Source organism: Bubalus kerabau, chromosome X (assembly GCF_029407905.1).
Source record: "Bubalus kerabau isolate K-KA32 ecotype Philippines breed swamp buffalo chromosome X, PCC_UOA_SB_1v2, whole genome shotgun sequence".
In the NCBI taxonomy this organism is placed as follows: domain Eukaryota; kingdom Metazoa; phylum Chordata; class Mammalia; order Artiodactyla; family Bovidae; genus Bubalus; species Bubalus kerabau.
Genome location: NC_073647.1, coordinates 137,669,700 through 137,688,751, shown reverse-complemented (window position 1 = coordinate 137,688,751; position 19,052 = coordinate 137,669,700). Strand labels below are relative to the sequence as shown.

Genomic DNA, 19,052 nt, shown 5'->3' with positions numbered 1-19,052 from the left:
TTTGGGGATTATTTCAGGTTTCTGAGAAAATCCACATTTTCTTGCATGTTCCTCGCTTTTGTCCTGATAAGTTTACAATTTATTTACTAGTGTTTAGATTTTCTGTTAGTTTGACTTGCTTTATGTCTTTCCTTACTGCTCTGGTCCTCTGATACCTTCCTCAACTTTCTAGCACTAATATAGATTTATTTGTATGTTCTCTTTCTCCTGTACTTTTAATAGGATTCGAAAACAGAGGCAATTGTACGTATGTGTGTGTGTTCTGTATGACTAGTGAAATAATTTTGGTTTTCAAAGTTTGTAGCTATTTTAGGAGAACTATAATATTTTCCCTAGCTTTAATGAACCTACTCCAGTGTTCTTGCCTGGAGAATCCCAGGGATGGGGGAGCCTGGTGGGTTGCCATCTATGGGGTCGCACAGAGTCAGACACGACTGAAGCGACTTAGCAGCAGCAGCTTTAATGAAGCATATTTGACAACTAAAAATTATATATATTTAAAGTTACAACATGATGTTTTGATGTATGTATACATTGTGAAATGATCACCACCATCAAGGTAATTAACATATCCATCAACTCATACATATAGTTACCATTTGTGTTCGTTAAGAAAACTTAAGATCTATTCTCTTAGCAAATTTCAAGTATGAAATACTATATTTTAAACTATAGTCACTATATAGTACATTAGATCTCCAGAACATATTCATCCTGCTTAACTGAAAATATGTACCCTTTGACCAATAGCCCCAATTCCCTCCTACCCTTCGCACCACCAGCCCCGGGCCACCACCATCCTACTTTCTACTTTTATGAGTTCACTTTTTAGATTCCATGTATGAGTGAGATAATGCAGTATTTTTCTCTGTCTGGCTTATTTCACTAACCATAATGTCTTCCACTTTCATGTGTTGTTGCAAATGACAGAATTTCCTTCTTTTTACAGAATAAACAATATTCCATACATGTACCACATTTTCATTATCCATTCATCAAGTGTTGATGGACACTTGAGTTGTTTCCATATCTGAACTATTGCAAATGATGCTGTGATCAGCGCAGAAGTGTGGATATCTCTTGGAGATAGAGATAAATCTAGTATTTTAAAGACCAGTCTGCCTCTCTCATTTCTGAGGTAATATTTAGAATTCTTTTTTAGATTACCCCTCAACATAAGTTGAAATCATTACTTGTGTAATTGATACTTATACAGAGAAGTGGCAGTGCCAGAATTTTACCAAAATCTTACTTTCACTTCTCATCATCTAATTTTCAACACTTAGATTCTCATTTCACAGTTAAAATGCCAAAAGTGGGGGAATATTGTCTACTGTAGCTTTTAAACATGATTTATGAAAAAAAAAAAAACCTACTTATTTGCTCTTCATTACTTTAACCTTTGTAGGAATGTGTTATTTATCACCTACCACAATTTAGACTGAGGAACAAAACAAGCTTATGGACTCTATAACTCATGTTGTTTTGTGATAACATATTGGTCCATGTTTATTTATTTTTTTAAATTTTATTTTATTTTTAAACTTTACATAATTGTATTAGTTTTGCCAAATATCAAAATGGTCCATGTTTAGACTGCAGCTTTATTAAGGATCCCTACGTTCCTCTGAAGAATTGCCTTGATTTTTTTTTTAAAGCAGGCAAAGCCCTTTAAATCTATAAAAGATGCTAAAATTATGATTGATTCTTATGCTTTTAAAAATCTCCAATCTTTTTTCTCATTTTAAAATGGAAAAACATATTGACTTTTGGCAAGTGGAGATGTAGGAACGTTCATATTTAGTTAGCTGGAGAGAGATTATGAATTGAAATTTCAAAGCCATATTTTAGTCAAAGGGTAATGGAAATTTAGAGCAAAAAGGCATCTTTAGATAGCTTTGTGGTGATGTGTGAAGAACAGAGAATGCAAGTCAGAAAACCTGAGGCTGACTTCCTGCTTTCCACTTTCTCATTGTGTGACCCAACTCATAGCATAAATTCTTTAAACTCTATTTCCTCATCTGTGAAAGTAAGAAAATCCCTGCCTTATAAATTGTATTGTTTTTGTCAGGATGAAATGATACAGTATACAAAAAGTCTATTGGGAACTATGAGCTCCTGTTCAAATGTATAATGATTACTTTTTTATGAAGGAGAAAACAAACTAAGTGCTGTGCTTAGTCACTCAGCTGTGTCCGACTCTTTGTGAACCCATAGACTGTGGCCCGCCAGCTCTGCTGTCCATGGGGATCCTCCAGGCAAGAAAACTGGAGTGGGTTGCCATTTCCTTCTCTAGGGGAACTTCCCAACCCAGGGATCGAACCCAGTCTCCCACGTTGCAAGCAGATTCTTTACCATCTGAGCCACCAGAGAAGCCCAAGAATACTGGAGTAGGTAGCCTATCCCTTCTCCAGGGGAATCTTCCAGACCCAGGAATCAAACTGGGGTCTCCTGCATTCCAGGTGGATTCTTTACCAGCTGAGCTACCATTACCAGTGGTAGAACCAGGTCTCCTAAATCAGTCTGATAGTCTTTCCAACTGGAGTATAACTTTTAAAATGTGCTCATTTGCTTAGCTACTCAGAGACCTTACCAGAACTCTAAAGTTATGCCACTCTCCATAAAGACCTGAACTTCTGAATCTTACTTAGTAATGTCTTTTTGTGGGTAAGAGGAAGCAACTGGTTTAATTTGATGGGTCTTGTTCTGTCTGTTGTGGCCTAAACCACCTAAGCCGGTCCTTTTTTTCCTACTTTTTACCAGTTATGCCATGCTAAAAATCTGCAATTTATACCTAGAGTGATATTTCCCTGCCTTAAATCAGCTTCGTAACATAATTTTACAACACACTTCTTACATGGATCTTTTTTTTAAAAAAAAATATTAATTTGGGGGAATTCCCCAGCAGTCCAGTGGGTAAGACTTTGAGCTTTCATTGCCCAGGGCGCCAGTTCGATCCCTGGTCCAGGAACTAAGTTCCCTCAAGCTCCATGGTGCAGGGGAAAAAAAAATTAAGTAATCAATTTGGAGCCAAGTACTGCAGAAAAGGCTTCTATTTTTGATTCTTATTTAATAGACTATATAGGATTCCCCACTCACATTTTACTTTGGCAAATCTGCATATTCAAGATACAGTTAATTGAGACTTACAATATTACTCACCTAAGCAGATGTGGGAAAACAGGCAATAACTCATTCAAAGAGAAAAAGGTGAATATTCATGTCCAGCTAAAGAGAAGCAAGAGAGAAAAATATGAAATGTGACAATCTTTTCACATAATATTTTTAGAGAACAATAATGATGCAAATTGGGAAGTTTGGAAGGTATTAAAACAGTAAGAATCCTTGTGGTTTGTGGAAAGAGCTACCTTTTGTTTTTGGTGGAAACATGTATTTTCCCATGAATCTATTTCATGTTTTAAAAATTTATAGACGTTATTTCTCTGGGAAAGGGGGTAAAAGGAATAAAATAAAAATGGCACAACTGACACAAACAACCGTTTAGGGGGAAGGAAGGGAGGTGGAGAAATCGATGGGGGAGGGCTCCCCATTATATCAACAGGAGCCTGCAAACTGGGATGCCAGCCTCTCCCCCCAGCACAGCATGAACAACTCTTCCTCCTAGGGTCTCTGCCCTGTCCTACCTTGGGCACCCCCAACCCCGTGGGAGTGGACAGTGAGAAGTTGGATTCCCAGGCTGGGGACAGGAACCGTGCTGGGGGAGGGGCCTGGGGTCAGAACATGCACAGAGAGTGACAGCCAAGGGCACTGTCTCCCCAAGGGAGGGACTTGGTGGGGAGGGAGGGGAAGAGTGAATACCAGAGGCTGGCGTTGGCTCCTCTTCCAGCATCATGCGAGAGACAGGACCAAGACACAGGACAGTCAGAGCCTCCTGGGCAAAGAACTTGACATCCACATCCCGGTCCTGGGTCAGCTTCTCCAGGATGGGCTTGACCTCAGTCTGCAGTGTGCTGTTGTCCAGGATGGACCCGATCTTCTGTAGGGACTTGGCCACGTTGAAGCGGACATTGGCGACGGGGTCCCCAGCCATACACAGCACTGTAGGCAGCATGTGCTTGGTGGTGATGTCCTGCCCACAGACCTCAGACAGCACACTGATGCAGAAGAGTGTAGTCATGCGGTGCAGGTAGTTGGGTTCCTCAGACAGGGTCAGGACCCTTGGGATGACAGCGGCAAGGGCCCACTCCTTCCCAAACTGCTCCACCAGCATCTTCAGGTTGTTGGCGGCTGCCTCGCGGATAGCATAGACATGATCCACAAGCCAGGACATGCACAAGGAGTGGAGCTGTGCATCAAAGAACTCCAGCCCAAACTGTCCAGCCAGAAGAGGCATGTACTCAACGATGACCAGACGCACCCGCCACTTGGCATCCTCCGCAAGCTCCATGATGGTGGGGAGCAGGAACCGGGACAGCTCCTGGATGCCAATCACCTCTTTCATGCAATTGAGGTTATAGGTGATGTTCAGCCGCACATCCGGGCACTCATCCGTCAGCAGAGCCAGGAAGAGGGGCATGATGTGCTCGATGGTGTTATCTTTGCCCAGGATGGGGCAGAGGCTTAGGATGACAGAGGCCAGGGCGGACCTGACATGCTGGTTGGTATCTGAGACCAGCTCCTGGCTGGCAGGCAAGATCTCGGTCAGGATCACATCCTCCTGATAGTCAGCGGAGAGATTTTCACAGAATTCTTTGAGCTTGTAGGAGGCAGCGGCCCTCACCTCAGGCTCACAGTCTTTCATCAGGTTCTGGAAGGCAGGGACCAGGCCCGTCCTGGTGATCTCAGGCCCCACTGCTGTCTGCAGCTCTGTGAACTTCTCGGCCACCATGTAACGGACGTGCCAGGATGTGTCCTCGGCAGCCTGGCACACAGTGATCATCACCAGGGCCTCTAGGGCCTCCTGGGGCAGGAGCTGGGCGATGTTCACGCACACTTCCACCATTAGCAGCCGCACCGAATCCTGCTCGTCAGAGGCCAGGTTGGAGAATATGGGGATGATCTCACTCTTGATGTCGTCAATCTCAAGCACCTTGGCAAAATCCTCCAGGTTGGAGGCTGCTGCACACCGCACCACGAGGCTGTTGTCTGAGCACAGATCCCGGAAGCACTGTAGAAGTTCCGCCTTGATGGCAATGGACACGCCAGGGTAGCAGACGGAGAAAAGGCTGCAGGCTGAGATGCGGGAGTTGACCAAGTCGCCGCCCACCAGCCGCTTCACGAGTGGCACAAAGTGGTCCTCGAGATGGGAGGGTGAGTGCTCATGCGAGATGGCCCTCAGGGACTGCACTGCCTTCTCCCGCACTATGGCCTCCTCGTCCACAGCCAGCAACTCTAGGGGTGGAAGCAGGTAGTGAACATACTCGGGACCTCCGACCAGAGGGGTGAAGGTGCCCAGCTGCTGGGCTAGGGCCAAGAGGACCTCGTCCTCGTCGTACATAATGTCTATAATGAGGGGCAGAAGCTCACTGCGGGTCTTTTCGACTCCAAGGGCCAACGCAATGGTGGACAGCTTATTGATGCTGTTGATGCGAAGCTGAATGTCCTCATTCTGGAGCTCGTCTATGAGGATCGACATGGGGTCGAGCGAGTTATCGCCGTCAGCTGCCGCCATCTTTCTTCCTCTCAGACGGCAGCCAGCCTGAGCCCTTTTATAGGGACTCCCCCACAGTGATTGGCCATGCTACGCTCTCCTGAGCCTGCGTTTCATTTCATTTGTCCAATCAGACGAAGTCCCACCTACCACCCATTTGCCATTGGCTGAAGGGACCACATTAACTTCGCAGGAGCCTGTGGTGGGGTTGGGAGTAGTGCATGATGGGACGGGGGAGGACGCAGCGGAGGGTTGGGCGTGGGGGACGTGCAGAGGTTGTTGGGGGAGTGGGGCGGGGTTTCCCTGGAGCCTCTATGGTAAAGAGTCCGCCTGTTTCACAGGAGACCGTGGTTTGCTCTCTAGGTCGGGATCATCCCCTGGAGAAGGGAATGGCTACTTACTCCAGTATTCTTGCCTAGAGAATTCCATGGACAGAGTAGCCTGGCCTCTGGGTGTCAGGTACAGTCCATGCGGTGGCAGAGTCATACACGACTTAGTGACTAATGCACACACGCAAAGGAGAGGAGGATTCTATTTTCATTATTAATTAGAAAACTTGACGTGCAAATGGTCTGGATATCTGCTTCTTATCAAGAAGAAAGACTGAAATGTAAAATGAACTTTTAATTTTAGAAGAGTTTCAGATTTAAGAAAAATTATTAGGATAGTACAAAGGGTTCTCAAATATTCCACACCAGTTTTCCGTTTTGTAACATCTTATCTTGGTGTGGTACTTTGTTCACAATGGGCGAACCAGGATTCATATATTAGTATTAACTGAAGTGCCTTCTTTATTCAGATTTTGCTCTTCTTTATCTGTTACCCTTTTTCTGTTCCTAGATCCCACCACCCAGGTTTATCACATGACATTTTGTTGTCAGGTCTCCTCTAGACTATGATAGGTTCTCAAACTTTTCTTGTTTTTCATGACTTTTGACCGTTTTGAATACTATTCAGGTGTTTTGTAGAATGTCCCTTACTTGGGATGTGTTTGACGTTTATCTTAGGGATAGGCTGAGGTTGTGTATCCTTGGGAAGAAGACCACAGAGGTAAAATGCCATTTTTGTTTCCTCATTGTAAAGTTGCTCTTTCTACCCCTTTCTATACTGTGGTCTTTGGAAGAAAGTGACTCCACCCTTACGGTGTAGGGAGGAAAGACTGAATTTTAACTGTAATAGAAAAAATAATTATCATTGGCAAACATTCTAATTGGAAAGTGATTAATATCATAAGTGCATTTGGCAGGCTCCTTTGACCAGTAAACTCAGAGATGTGTATTTTGTGGCTAACATATTAGTAGGCAAAATGGGCGGCCCTATTTCTTAGAACCAGACTCTTCTTTAGGGCAATTTCTTTGTCTTGGGAGATGGCCAGAATTACAGGCGCTGAAATTTTAATTTACCGCTGCTACCAGTGGTGGGCTACAGTCCATAGGGTCACACAGAGTCAGACATGACTGAAGCACACACGCTCCCACCTCTTCTCAGAGATATTCCAGGTCTTACACACTCTTGTGTCACACGTGAGCAAACATCCAAACCACCTTCTTGTTGTTGTTTAGTCACCCATTCATTTCCCAGACTTTTGTGACCCCATGGACTGTAGGCCACTAGGCATCTCTGTCCATGGGGTTTCATAGGCAAGAATACTGGAGTGGGTAGCCGTTTCTTTCTCCAGGGGTTCTTCCCAACCCAGGGATTGATCCCAGGTCTCTCAAATTTCGGGGAGATTCATTACTATCTGAGCCACCAGGGAAGCCCAAGAATACTGCAGTGGATAGCCTATCCCTTCTCCAGGGGAATCTTCCAGACCCAGGAATCAAACTGGGGTCTCCTGCATTCCAGGTGGATTCTTTACCAGCTGAGCTACCATTACCAGTGGTAGAGCCAAGTCTCCTAAATCAGTCTGATAGTCTTTCCAACTGGAGTATAACTTTTAAAATGTGCTCATTTGCTTAGCTACTCAGAGACCTTACCAGAACTCTAAAGTTATGCCACTCTCCATAAAGACCTGAACTTCTGAATCTTACTTAGTAATGTCTTTTTGTGGGTAAGAGGAAGCAACTGGTTTAATTTGATGGGTCTTGTTCTGTCTGTTGTGGCCTAAACCACCTAAGCCGGTCCTTTTTTTCCTACTTTTTACCAGTTATGCCATGCTAAAAATCTGCAATTTATACCTAGAGTGGTATTTCCCTGCCTTAAATCAGCTTCGTAACATAATTTTACAACACACTTCTTACATGGATCTTTTTTTAAAAAAAATATTAATTTGGGGGAATTCCCCAGCAGTCCAGTGGATAAGACTTTGAGCTTTCATTGCCCAGGGCGCCAGTTCGATCCCTGGTCCAGGAACTAAGTTCCCTCAAGCTCCGTGGTGCAGGGGGGAAAAAAGTAATCAATTTGGAGCCAAGCACTGCAGAAAAGGCTTCTATTTTTGATTCTTATTTAATAGACTATATGGAATTCCCCACTCACATTTTACCCTGCCAAATGTTTGTGAAATTCTTGGGTGTTTGGTTCCCTTTTATAGCTGCTTCCACAAAGTATCAAAAAGAGCTGGAGGATGACTTTCCACCTCAGTCTAAGGTTAGCTGGAACAAATTGGTCCCAGTTCTCTCCCAGAGTTCTCCAGATAATTAGAGGGAAGCTGAATGCCTCATGTTTAATAGAATTATTTAGGTTCATTAAATAAAAGGATCCAAGATAAGGAAATTGAATCTGCAGATTCAAGATACAGTTAATTGAGGCTTACAATATTATTCACTTAAGCAGATGTGGGAAAACAGGCAATAACTCATTCAAAGAGAAAAAAGGTGAATATTCATGTCCAGCTCAAGAGAAGCAAGGGAGAAAAATATGAAAACGTGACAATCTTTTCACATAATATTTTTAGAACAATAATGATGCAAATTAGGAAGTTTAGATGGTGTTAAAACAGTAAGAATCCTTGTGATCTGTAGAAAGAGCTATCTATTTTTTTTTTTTTTTTTTGGCGGAAACATGTATTTTCCCATGAATCTATTTTCATTATTTTTTTAAAATTTCTAGACCTTTATTTCTCTGGAAAGGGGGTAAAAGGAATAAAATAAAAATGGCACAACTGACACAAACAACCGTTTAGGGGGAAGGAAGGGAGGTGGAGAAATCGATGGGGGAGGGCTCCCCATTATATCAACAGGAGCCTGCAAACTGGGATGCCAGCCTCTCCCCCCAGCACAGCATGAACAACTCTTCCTCCTAGGGTCTCTGCCCTGTCGTACCTTGGGCACCCCCAACCCCGTGGGAGTGGACGGTGAGAAGTTGGATTCCCAGGCTGGGGACAGGAACCGTGCTGGGGGAGGGGCCTGGGGTCAGAACATGCACAGGGAGGGACAGCCAAGGGCACTGTCTCCCCAAGGGAGGGACTTGGGGGGAGGGAGGGGGAGAGTGGATACCAGAGGCTGGCATTGGCTCCTCTTCCAGCATCACGTGAGCGACAGGACAGTCAGAGCCTCCTGGGCAAAGAACTTGACATCCACATCCCGGTCCTGGGTCAGCTTCTCCAGGATGGGCTTGACCTCAGTCTGCAGTGTGCTGTTGTCCAGGATGGACCCGATCTTCTGTAGGGACTTGGCCACGTTGAAGCGGACATTGGCGACGGGGTCCCCAGCCATACACAGCACTGTAGGCAGCATGTGCTTGGTGGTGATGTCCTGCCCACAGACCTCAGACAGCACATTGATGCAGAAGAGTGTAGTCATGCGGTGCAGGTAGTTGGGTTCCTCAGACAGGGTCAGGACCCTTGGGATGACAGCGGCAAGGGCCCACTCCTTCCCAAACTGCTCCACCAGCATCTTCAGGTTGTTGGTGGCCGCCTCGCGGATAGCATAGACATGATCCACAAGCCAGGACATGCACAAGGAGTGGAGCTGTGCATCAAAGAACTCCAGCCCAAACTGTCCAGCCAGAAGAGGCATGTACTCAACGATGACCAGACGCACCCGCCACTTGGCATCCTCCGCAAGCTCCATGATGGTGGGGAGCAGGAACCGGGACAGCTCCTGGATGCCAATCACCTCTTTCATGCAATTGAGGTTGGAGATGATGTTCAGCCGCACATCCGGGCACTCATCCGTCAGCAGAGCCAGGAAGAGGGGCATGATGTGCTCGATGGTGTTATCTTTGCCCAGGATGGGGCAGAGGCTTAGGATGACGGAGGCCAGGGTGGACCTGACATGCTGGTTGGTATCTGAGACCAGCTCCTGGCTGGTAGGCAAGATCTCAGTCAGGATCACATCCTCCTGATAGTCAGCGGAGAGATTTTCACAGAATTCTTTGAGCTTGTAGGAGGCAGCGGCCCTCACCTCAGGCTCACAGTCTTTCATCAGGTTCTGGAAGGCAGGGACCAGGCCCGTCCTGGTGATCTCAGGCCCCACTGCTGTCTGGAGCTCTGTGAACTTGTCAGCCACCATGTAACGGACACGCCAGGATGTGTCCTCGCCAGCGTGGCACACAGTGATCATCACCAGGGCCTCTAGGGCCTCCTGGGGCAGGAGCTGGGCGATGTTCACGCACACTTCCACCATTAGCAGCCGCACCGAATCCTGCTCGTCAGAGGCCAGGTTGGAGAATATGGGGATGATCTCACTCTTGATGTCGTCAATCTCAAGCACCTTGGCAAAATCCCCCAGGTTGGAGGCTGCTGCACACCGCACCAAGAGGTTGTCATCTGAGCACAGGTCCCGGAAGCACTGTAGAAGTTCTGCCTTGATGGCAATGGACACGCCAGGGTAGCAGACGGAGAAAAGGCTGCAGGCTGAGATGCGGGAGTTGACCAAGTCGCCGCCCACCAGCCGCTTCACGAGTGGCACAAAGTGGTCCTCGAGATGGGAGGGTGAGTGCTCATGCGAGATGGCCCTCAGGGACTGCACTGCCTTCTCCCGCACTATGGCCTCCTCCACCACGGCCAGCAACTCTAGGGGTGGAAGCAGGTAGTGAACATACTCGGGACCTCCGACCAGAGGGGTGAAGGTGCCCAGCTGCTGGGCTAGGGCCAAGAGGACCTCGTCCTCGTCGTATAGGATGTCTATAATGAGGGGTAGAAGCTCACTGCGGGTCTTTTCAACTCCAAGGGCCAACGCAATGGTGGACAGCTTATTGATGCTGTTGATGCGAAGCTGAATATCCTCATTCTGGAGCTCGTCTATGAGGATGGACATGGGGTTGAGCGAGTCATCGCCGTCAGCCTCCGCCATCTCAGTTCCTCTCAGGCTGCAGCCAGCGCTTTGCTAAAACAGGGATAGGGAATGGGTGGAATGGGAGGAGTAAAGAAAGGCATGAAGATGCCTGAGCCACTTTACCAGGGCAACCCCACAGTCATTGGCCATGCTACCCCTAATTGAGCCTGTGTTTCTTTATTTCATTTGAACAAATGAAGTCCCACCTACCACCCATTTGCCATTGGCTGAAGGGACCAGATTAACTTTGCACTAGCGTGTGGTTGGTTTGCGATGTGTGCAGGACAGGAGGGGGGAGCACGCAGTGGTTCGTTGGGGGTGGGGAACGCATGAAACTTGTGGGGGGAGTGGGGCGGGGCTTCCTTGGAGCCTCTGATGGTAAAGAGTCCATGTGCAATGCAGGAGACCCTGGTTTGATCTCTAGGTTGGGATTATCCCCGGAGAAGGGAATGGCTACCCACTCCAGGTTCTCGCCTGGGGAATCCCATGGACAGAGGAACTTGGCGGGCTACAGTCCATGGGGTGGCAAAGAGTTGGACAGGGCTTAGTGACTAATGCACACATGCAAAGGAGAGGAGGATTCTATTTTCATTATTAATTAGAAAACTTGACATGCAAATGGTCTGGATATCTGCTTCTTATCAAGAAGAAAGACTGAAATGTAAAATGAACTTTTAATTTTAGAAGAATTTCAGATTTAAGAAAAATTATTAGGATAGTACAAAGGGTTCTCAAATATTCCACACCAGTTTTCCGTTTTGTAACATCTTATCTTGGTGTGATACTTTGTTCACAATGGGTGAACCAGGATTCATATATTAGTGTTAACTGAAGTGCCTTCTTTATTCAGATTCGTTTGCTCTTCTTTATCTGATACCCTTTTTCTGTTCCTAGATCCCACCACCCAGGTTTATCACATGACATTTTGTTGTCAGGTCTCCTCTAGACTATGATAGGTTCTCAAACTTTTCTTGTTTTTCATGACTTTTGACCGTTTTGAATACTATTCAGGTGTTTTGTAGAATGTCCCTTACTTGGGATGTGTTTGACGTTTATCTTAGGGATAGGCTGAGGTTGTGTATCCTTGGGAAGAAGACCACAGAGGTAAAATGCCATTTTTGTTTCCTCATTGTAAAGTTGCTCTTTCTACCCCTTTCTATACTGTGGTCTTTGGAAGAAAGTGACTCCACCCTTACGGTGTAGGGAGGAAAGACTGAATTTTAACTGTACTAGAAAAAATAATTATCATTGGCAAACATTCTAATTGGAAAGTGATTAATATCATAAGTGCATTTGGCAGGCTCCTTTGACCAGTAAACTCAGAGATGTGTATTTTGTGGCTAACATATTAGTAGGCAAAATGGGCGGCCCTATTTCTTAGAACCAGACTCTTCTTTAGGGCAATTTCTTTGTCTTGGGAGATGGCCAGAATTACAGGCGCTGAAATTTTAATTTACCGCTGCTACCAGTGGTGGGCTACAGTCCATAGGGTCGCACAGAGTCAGACATGACTGAAGCACACACGCTCTCACCTCTTCTCAGAGATATTTCAGGTCTTACACACTCTTGTGTCACACGTGAGCAAACATCCAAACCACCTTCTTGTTGTTGTTTAGTCACCTATTCATTTCCCAGACTTTTGTGACCCTATGGACTGTAGGCCGCTAGGCATCTCTGTCCATGGGGTTTCATAGGCAAGAATACTGGAGTGGGTTGCCATTTCCTTCTCCAGGGGATCTTCCTCCCCCAGGACTTGTTAAAATGCAAATCCTACAGCCCCACTGGAGACAACTGAGTCAGAAACATTGCGGGTGGAGCTCTGAAATCAGAGTTTTAACAAACCCTCGAGGTGATTTGGCATTCCCTAGGGGTTGGAGAAGGTAATGGCACCCCACTCCAGTACTCTTGCCTGGAAAATCACATGGAGGGAGGAGCCCGGTGGGCTGCAGTCCATGAAGTCGCTAAGAGTTGGACATAACTGAGCGACTTCACTTTTACTTTTTACTTTCATACATTGGAGAAGGAAATGGCAACCCACTCCAGTGTTCTTGCCTAGAGAATCCCAGGGACGGGGGAGCCTTGTGGGCTGCCGTCTCTGTCGCACAAAGTCAGACACAACTGAAGTGATTTAGTAGCAGCAGCAGCAGTGGTCAGTGGCAAAGAATCCACCTACCAATGCAGCAGGTGCACAATTGCTCTCATTTCACACACTAACTAAATAATGTTCAAAATTCTCCAATCTAGGCTTCAACAGGACATGAACAAGAGCTTCCAGATGTCCAAACTGGATTTAGAAAAGGCAGAGGAAGCAGATATCAAATTTCGAATATCTGTTGGATTATAGAAAAGCAAAAGAATTCCAGAAAAGCATCTGTTTTATTGAATACCCTAAATCCTTTTACTGTGTGGATCACAACAAACTGTGGAAAAATTTTAAAGACATGGGAATCCCAGACTACCTTACCTGCCTCCTGCAAAACCTATATGCATATCTAGAAGCAACAGTTAGAACCGGACATGGAACAGCAGACTGGTTGCAAATCGTGAAGGGAGTACAGCAAGGCTGTATATGTCACTCTGCTTAATTAACTTATATGCAGAGTACATCATGTGAAATTCTGGGCTGGATGAAGCACAAGCTGGAATCAAGATTGCTGGGAGAAATATCAGTAACCTCAGATATGCAGATGACACCATCCTTATGGCAGAAAGCAAAGAGGAATTAAAGAGCATCTTGATGAAGGCGAAAGAGGAGAGTGAAAAATCTGGCTTAAAACCCAACATTCAAAAAAAGAAGATCATGGCATCGAGTCCCATCACTTCATGGAAAATAGATGGGGAAACAATGGAAACAGTGACTGACTTTGTATTCTTAGGTTCCAAAATTACTGCAGATGTTGACTGCAGCCCTAAAATTAAAAGATGTTTGTTACTTGGAAGAAAAGCTATGACAAACCTAAACAGCATATTAAAAAGCAGAGGCATTACTTTTCCAACAAAGGTCCATCTAGTCAAAGCTATAGTTTTTCCAATAGTCATGTATGAATTCCAAGTCATGTATGAGACTTGGACTATAAAGAAGGCTGAGTGCCAAAGGATTGATGCTTTTGAGCTGTGGTATTGGAGAACACTCTTAATAGTGTCTTGGACTGCAAGGAGATCAAACCAGTCAATCCTAAAGGAAATCAGTCCTGAATATTCATTGGAAAGACTGATGCTGAAGCTGAAGCTCCAATACTGTGGCCACCTGATTTGAGGAGTTAACTCATTGGAAAAGACCTTGATGCTGGGACAGATTGAAGGCAAGTGGAGAAGGGGACAACAGAGGATGAGAGGGTTGGATGGCATCACCTGCTTGATGGACATGAGTTTGAGTAAACTCCAGGAGATGGTAAAGGACAGGGAAGCCTGGTGTGCTGCAGTCCATGGGGTCGCAAAAAGTCACAACTGAGTGACTGAAAAACAACAATCACCCAGGTAGCACAGTGGTAAAGTATCTGCCTGCAAATTCAGGAGACGCAAGAGACTGGTTGATCTCTCTTTTGGAAGATCCCCTGGAGAAGGAAATGACAAGCCACTCCAGTAGTCTTTCCTGGAAAATCCCGTGGACAGAGGAGGCTGGCTGGCTACAGTCCATGGGGTCACAGAGTCAGACAAGACTGAGCACATTGATACTGACTGCAGTGCCCATAGATTCAAAACACCTTAGCGGCATTAGCTTAATTCTGGGTTCAACTGCTGCCTCAGAATTACAGTTTGTGTTGGGCCTTTATCTTTCAGTTAGGATTGCTACAAGGAACAACCTTTGATATTTGCTTCAGGCTTTTCTGTGACTCATTTTATGGACTCTGCTATTTGCCATAGTTTCCTCTACATAAGGCCCCAGTTGAATTCCTCCACTCTGAAAACCCTGTTTTCACTAAGAAACTGATGTAAGATCCGTTCTGGGAGAAAGAGAGTGGTATGGTATGTTGCTTTGGCTTCTGGAAGGCTTATAGTCTCGATTAACACAACTATACTGACTCCTTGTATTCCTACATTTATTCCTTCATAGGATGGTCCCTGCTCCATTTTACAAAATTATTTTTGTATTTGTACTGTACATTTCTGGAAATTAATAATATCAATCAGCATGTTCAGTTCAGTTCAGTCGCTCAGTCGTGTCTGACTCTTTGCGACCGCCAGGCCTCCCTGTCCATCACCAACTCCAGGAGTTCACTCAAACTCATGTCCATCGAGTCAGTGATGCCATCCAGCCATCTCATCCTCTCTTGTCCCCTTCTCCTCCTGCCTCCAATCCCTCCCAGCAGTCATTTAACCTTTGCATCTTCCCTAAGTTAAAAAAATGTTTTTCATTGAAATATAGTTAGTTTACAATAATGTGTTAGTTTCCTAGCTACAGCAAAGTGATTCCAATATATATTTTTAATATATTTATATATATAAATCTTTTTCTTTCCACTCTAAGTTTTAAATTCATTATTTTTCCCATTTTACAGATAAGAGAATGAAGAGTCAGATGACTCATCTTCCTAAAGGTCCCCCAAATATGAAGTGGTGAACTAGGGGCTGAAACTCACCTCTGTCACTCTCAGCTGGTGCTTCTCAGGATTCCTGAAGTTTAGAAGCAGCAGCTGCGTGGTTTAGAAGATAGAACCCAGGTGGCTGGTTATAATCACTGGAACCTGGCGCTTCTTGCGGACTTGGCTTTCTCATTCAACAATGGCGGATAATAATGCTCTCCTCACAGAAATTGTCTTAAGAGTTGGAGAAAATCATGGATATAAAGTACTTTCGGAATCCCGTGTTCATGGTAAGTAGTTGTCTTGCCGCTCACACTGTTCACTGAACCCAGAGTAGATAAGGAGTGACCGGGGAAGATGGAAGAAGACTTGAAGAGCTGTGGGGACTGCAGTCATGTTTATTCTCTGGGCAGCAGCAGCCGCTGCAGGGAGTCTTCAAAGACTACTGATATGCTAGGACAGACAAAAGTGGCCCATGGCCAAGTGGGTGCGCAGGCCCAGTGCTACCAAGGTCAGCAATATCGTTGTTGATAGAACGTAAGGTATGAGGCTGTGAGAGAGTGGGACAGGAGAGCCTGACTGACTCCGTGTTGTCAGTTAACTTCTCCACAATCCACCTCTCAGGGTCTTCTGTCCCACTGTTTACATAGGCTCGGCCCTCTGTGGCTTTTTTCTGGCGAACACCGCTGCTGCTTGTACCCATATTCCACAACAACAGTGAAAGCTACAATAACAAACCACTAGAGTGCAGGCTACACACCCAACACAGAGCAAACTCCAATGCCAGGTACTGGACAGGCTGCCCACCATTCTTGCACTGGGTCTCCAGTTAGGCTTTGCACATCATGGATTTCTCACATCCTGTGGCTCCACACAGAGCATAACAGGGGAACTCATGATAGACCTCAGGGAGAGTACAAATACACCTTTCAACACTGAGGCAGTTCCCTGTGGTCCTGGCCAGGTGACCTGCACACGAGGGGACCAGGTGCCTGTCACCCAGGGTACAACCTGAAAGTCATGTTGCAGCCCTTGCCCACATGGGGCTAGGAAAGCTACCCACCACATGTGGGGTGTCTTTATCTTCCATGGCCAAGTCCAGTCCACCATCTGTCCTTGTGCAGTCTCTTTTGGGGCTGGCAACAGGATATTACCTTGGGTTCCATAGCCAGGTTTTAGGTGAATATCTGTTGTTACCACCTGCAGTTGTATTGGTGCAGTAGCACAATGCAGAAGAGCCTACACCGGGGTGATTCCACCCCTGTGTGGTTTTTCATTGAGAATCTGTAAAACCCCCCATATGTGTCGGGTCTACCCCTTCAAGAAGGGGGGAATCAATAGACAGCTTCAAGCCTTGTTTTAACAAACCATTATATGGCTCAACCAGATCCCTGCCTGTGGGTGATAAGGGACATGAAATACCCATTGAATTCCCAGCCTCTGTGCCCAGTGCTGGACTTCTTTTCCAGTGAAATGGGTACCCTGGTCACTCGCTATAATCAGAGGATGGCCATACATGGCTGTCAGGCAGTCAGGCACCTTAAGTGTACAGCGTTAGTCAGCAGCCTTACATGGCCAGGCAAACAGCGAACCTGTCGCTACATCGATAGCTGTTAAAGCAAAGCTGGCATTCTTTGCTAGTGGCAGAGGCCCTACAAATTTCACTTGCCACTGAGTCAAAGAAATTCTCCCCCTCACCACCTGTCCATCAGTGGCTGCCAGCCTGTGGGGGTGAAGAGCTTCCCAGGCACGTGTGGAACAATCATGGCAGGCATCTTCTATTTCTCTCCAAGAAATAGGAAGATCCCACCCTTTGGCAATTGCCCACATGGTTTTTGTCCCTGTGTGATGCAGGCGCTGGTGTAGCCAAGCCACCTCATTAGGAGGGTGCAGCCTTCACAGTTCACTGTCTACATCATAGTACATAGCCTTTACAGTACAATGTACATCATGGGACACAGCCTTCACAGTACACTGTTTTACATCTGCAAAAGAATCAGAGGTTAGTAGCACATCATCAATATAATGAAAGAGTTTCATCAATGCAGGGCAGTTCCATTTTTCCAAATCTCCTGCAGCCAGCCCGTGACAGATTGTTGGGCTATGTAGATATCCTTGGGGGAGGACTTGGAACATCCACTGACACCCTTCCCAAGTGGATGCAAACTGATCTTGACTCTCAGCAGCTATAGCTTTGGAGGAAAAAGCATTCACTAAGTCTGCCACTTAGTGATAAGTGCCCAGCACTGTAGTTAACGGGTCCATCAAGTCGTGGATGGATGGCACGGTGGCATGCACAGGCAGCCTCACTTTATCCAGTTCCCTGTAGTCTGCAGTCATCTGCCAAGAGCCACTGGGCTTCTGGATGGACCACACAGGGAGTTGAATGGGCTCTGTACAGGACGTACATGTCCACTTTCACCAGCTCAGCAATGGTGGTGCCTATTTCTTTGTGGTCACCTGGTCGACGATATTGTCTCACAGTTTCTACCCTCCAGGGTGTCGGCAACATCTGTGGGGGATGCTCTGCATATCCCCTCACGACTGCCTTCACAACACACACTTGGAGACAGAATTCCTCCACAGAGGTCTGCAACACAAGACCTTGCAAGACATCTATCCCCAAAATATATTCCAGAATTGGGGACACATATACAATGTATACTCGCACAGGAAGCTGCCCAATTTCCAGTGGTAAAGACACAGCCTCTACTTCAATGCTTTGGGCACCGTAGCCATCGATATATGTACTGCGGCCAGGAAACTGTTCTGGTTTGCCATGTACCAGGCTGCATTCATCACCAGGGTCAACGAGGGCCATTACTCTTTGTACATTGGTCAGCAACCAGTGAATTACATGTTCCACATGGGGCCTCCAGTCCCTGCTTGGGCTCTCTGGGTGGGTACCTTGACCTGAGCCCTATTCAAAACAGAACAGCATCAGCAGAGACATCTCCAGTTGGCATAAAGTCCTCTATCTGAACTGCCTGTACCTCATGCTGTGGGCGCTTTCCACACTTCGTAAACTGCTGCTCCGGGCTCAATTGCTTCCACAGCTCTAGGAGTACAGCATTAGGTTGCTTATCAATTTTGTTTCTGTCAAGACCTGCTGCTAGCGAATCAGCCCACACTTGTACTGCTGTTATCCAGGTGGGGCCTTTACCAGCTCAACCCCGCTTGGGGGCTTTCACGGTTCTAATCCCTTTAGCCTGCTGCTGCTGCCCTTTTGTGTTTCTCAAGCTGGCCAGATGAGGTGCTCCACATAGGGTGTAAGTATAGCAGGTAGGGATCCAAAATAGGCAGATGGAGCACTGGTTAAAATGGTGTCTTGCATACCACCGGTAAAAGGCTTATCATCTGGGCTCCAGGCATTTAGGTTAAACATCGCCTGTCTCATGCCCAATTCTCTCACCACTTGGGTTAACACGGCACAAGTATGCCATTTACTTATGGTATTTGGGAACTCTCCTGCGTTGGTCTGAATGGTGCAGATGGCAGCATTGATCCATTTCATCAGGCTGTGTGTTTGATTAGGTGCACCCTATGTGAGTCACCTAGCATTCTGAGACACCATGGTCCCCAAGGCCACGCAGCTCTTGTCCTAGCATCTGCATCTGTTGCTCCAGTTCCTTTGCCCATCTCTGCAGTTCATGCACTGGTGCAGCATCACAGAGAGCATTCTCCATGTTTTCCTTCAAGGCA

The 19,052-nt window shown here is 46.1% G+C and overlaps 2 protein-coding genes across 4 annotated transcripts in view; both read right to left on the bottom strand.

Annotated features, from left to right (window-relative positions):
* The window catches only part of LOC129639286 (serine/threonine-protein phosphatase 2A 65 kDa regulatory subunit A alpha isoform-like), a 30,638-nt gene extending 24,841 nt beyond the window's left edge, over positions 1-5,797 (bottom strand). For 2 of the 3 annotated variants that reach the window (XR_008708326.1, XM_055564353.1), the window contains exons 1-2: positions 3,820-5,797; positions 3,163-3,228 (exon numbers count right to left, since the gene is read on the bottom strand). Coding sequence is in view for 2 of the 3 variants with exons in the window: in XM_055564353.1 (XP_055420328.1) it covers positions 3,197-3,228; positions 3,820-5,632 (1,845 nt within the window). In the remaining variant the exon portion in view is untranslated. The remainder of the gene's footprint in view (positions 1-3,162; positions 3,229-3,819) is intronic. The other variant, XM_055564352.1, reaches the window with a different exon arrangement.
* Positions 5,798-8,619: 2,822 nt separating this feature from the next.
* On the bottom strand, positions 8,620-10,859 carry LOC129639287 (serine/threonine-protein phosphatase 2A 65 kDa regulatory subunit A alpha isoform-like). Its single transcript, XM_055564354.1, has one exon. It carries the CDS (start codon positions 10,843-10,845, stop codon positions 9,076-9,078), a length of 1,770 nt encoding a protein of 589 aa, XP_055420329.1. The 5' UTR covers positions 10,846-10,859; the 3' UTR covers positions 8,620-9,075.
* Between the last annotated feature and the right edge of the window lie 8,193 nt (positions 10,860-19,052).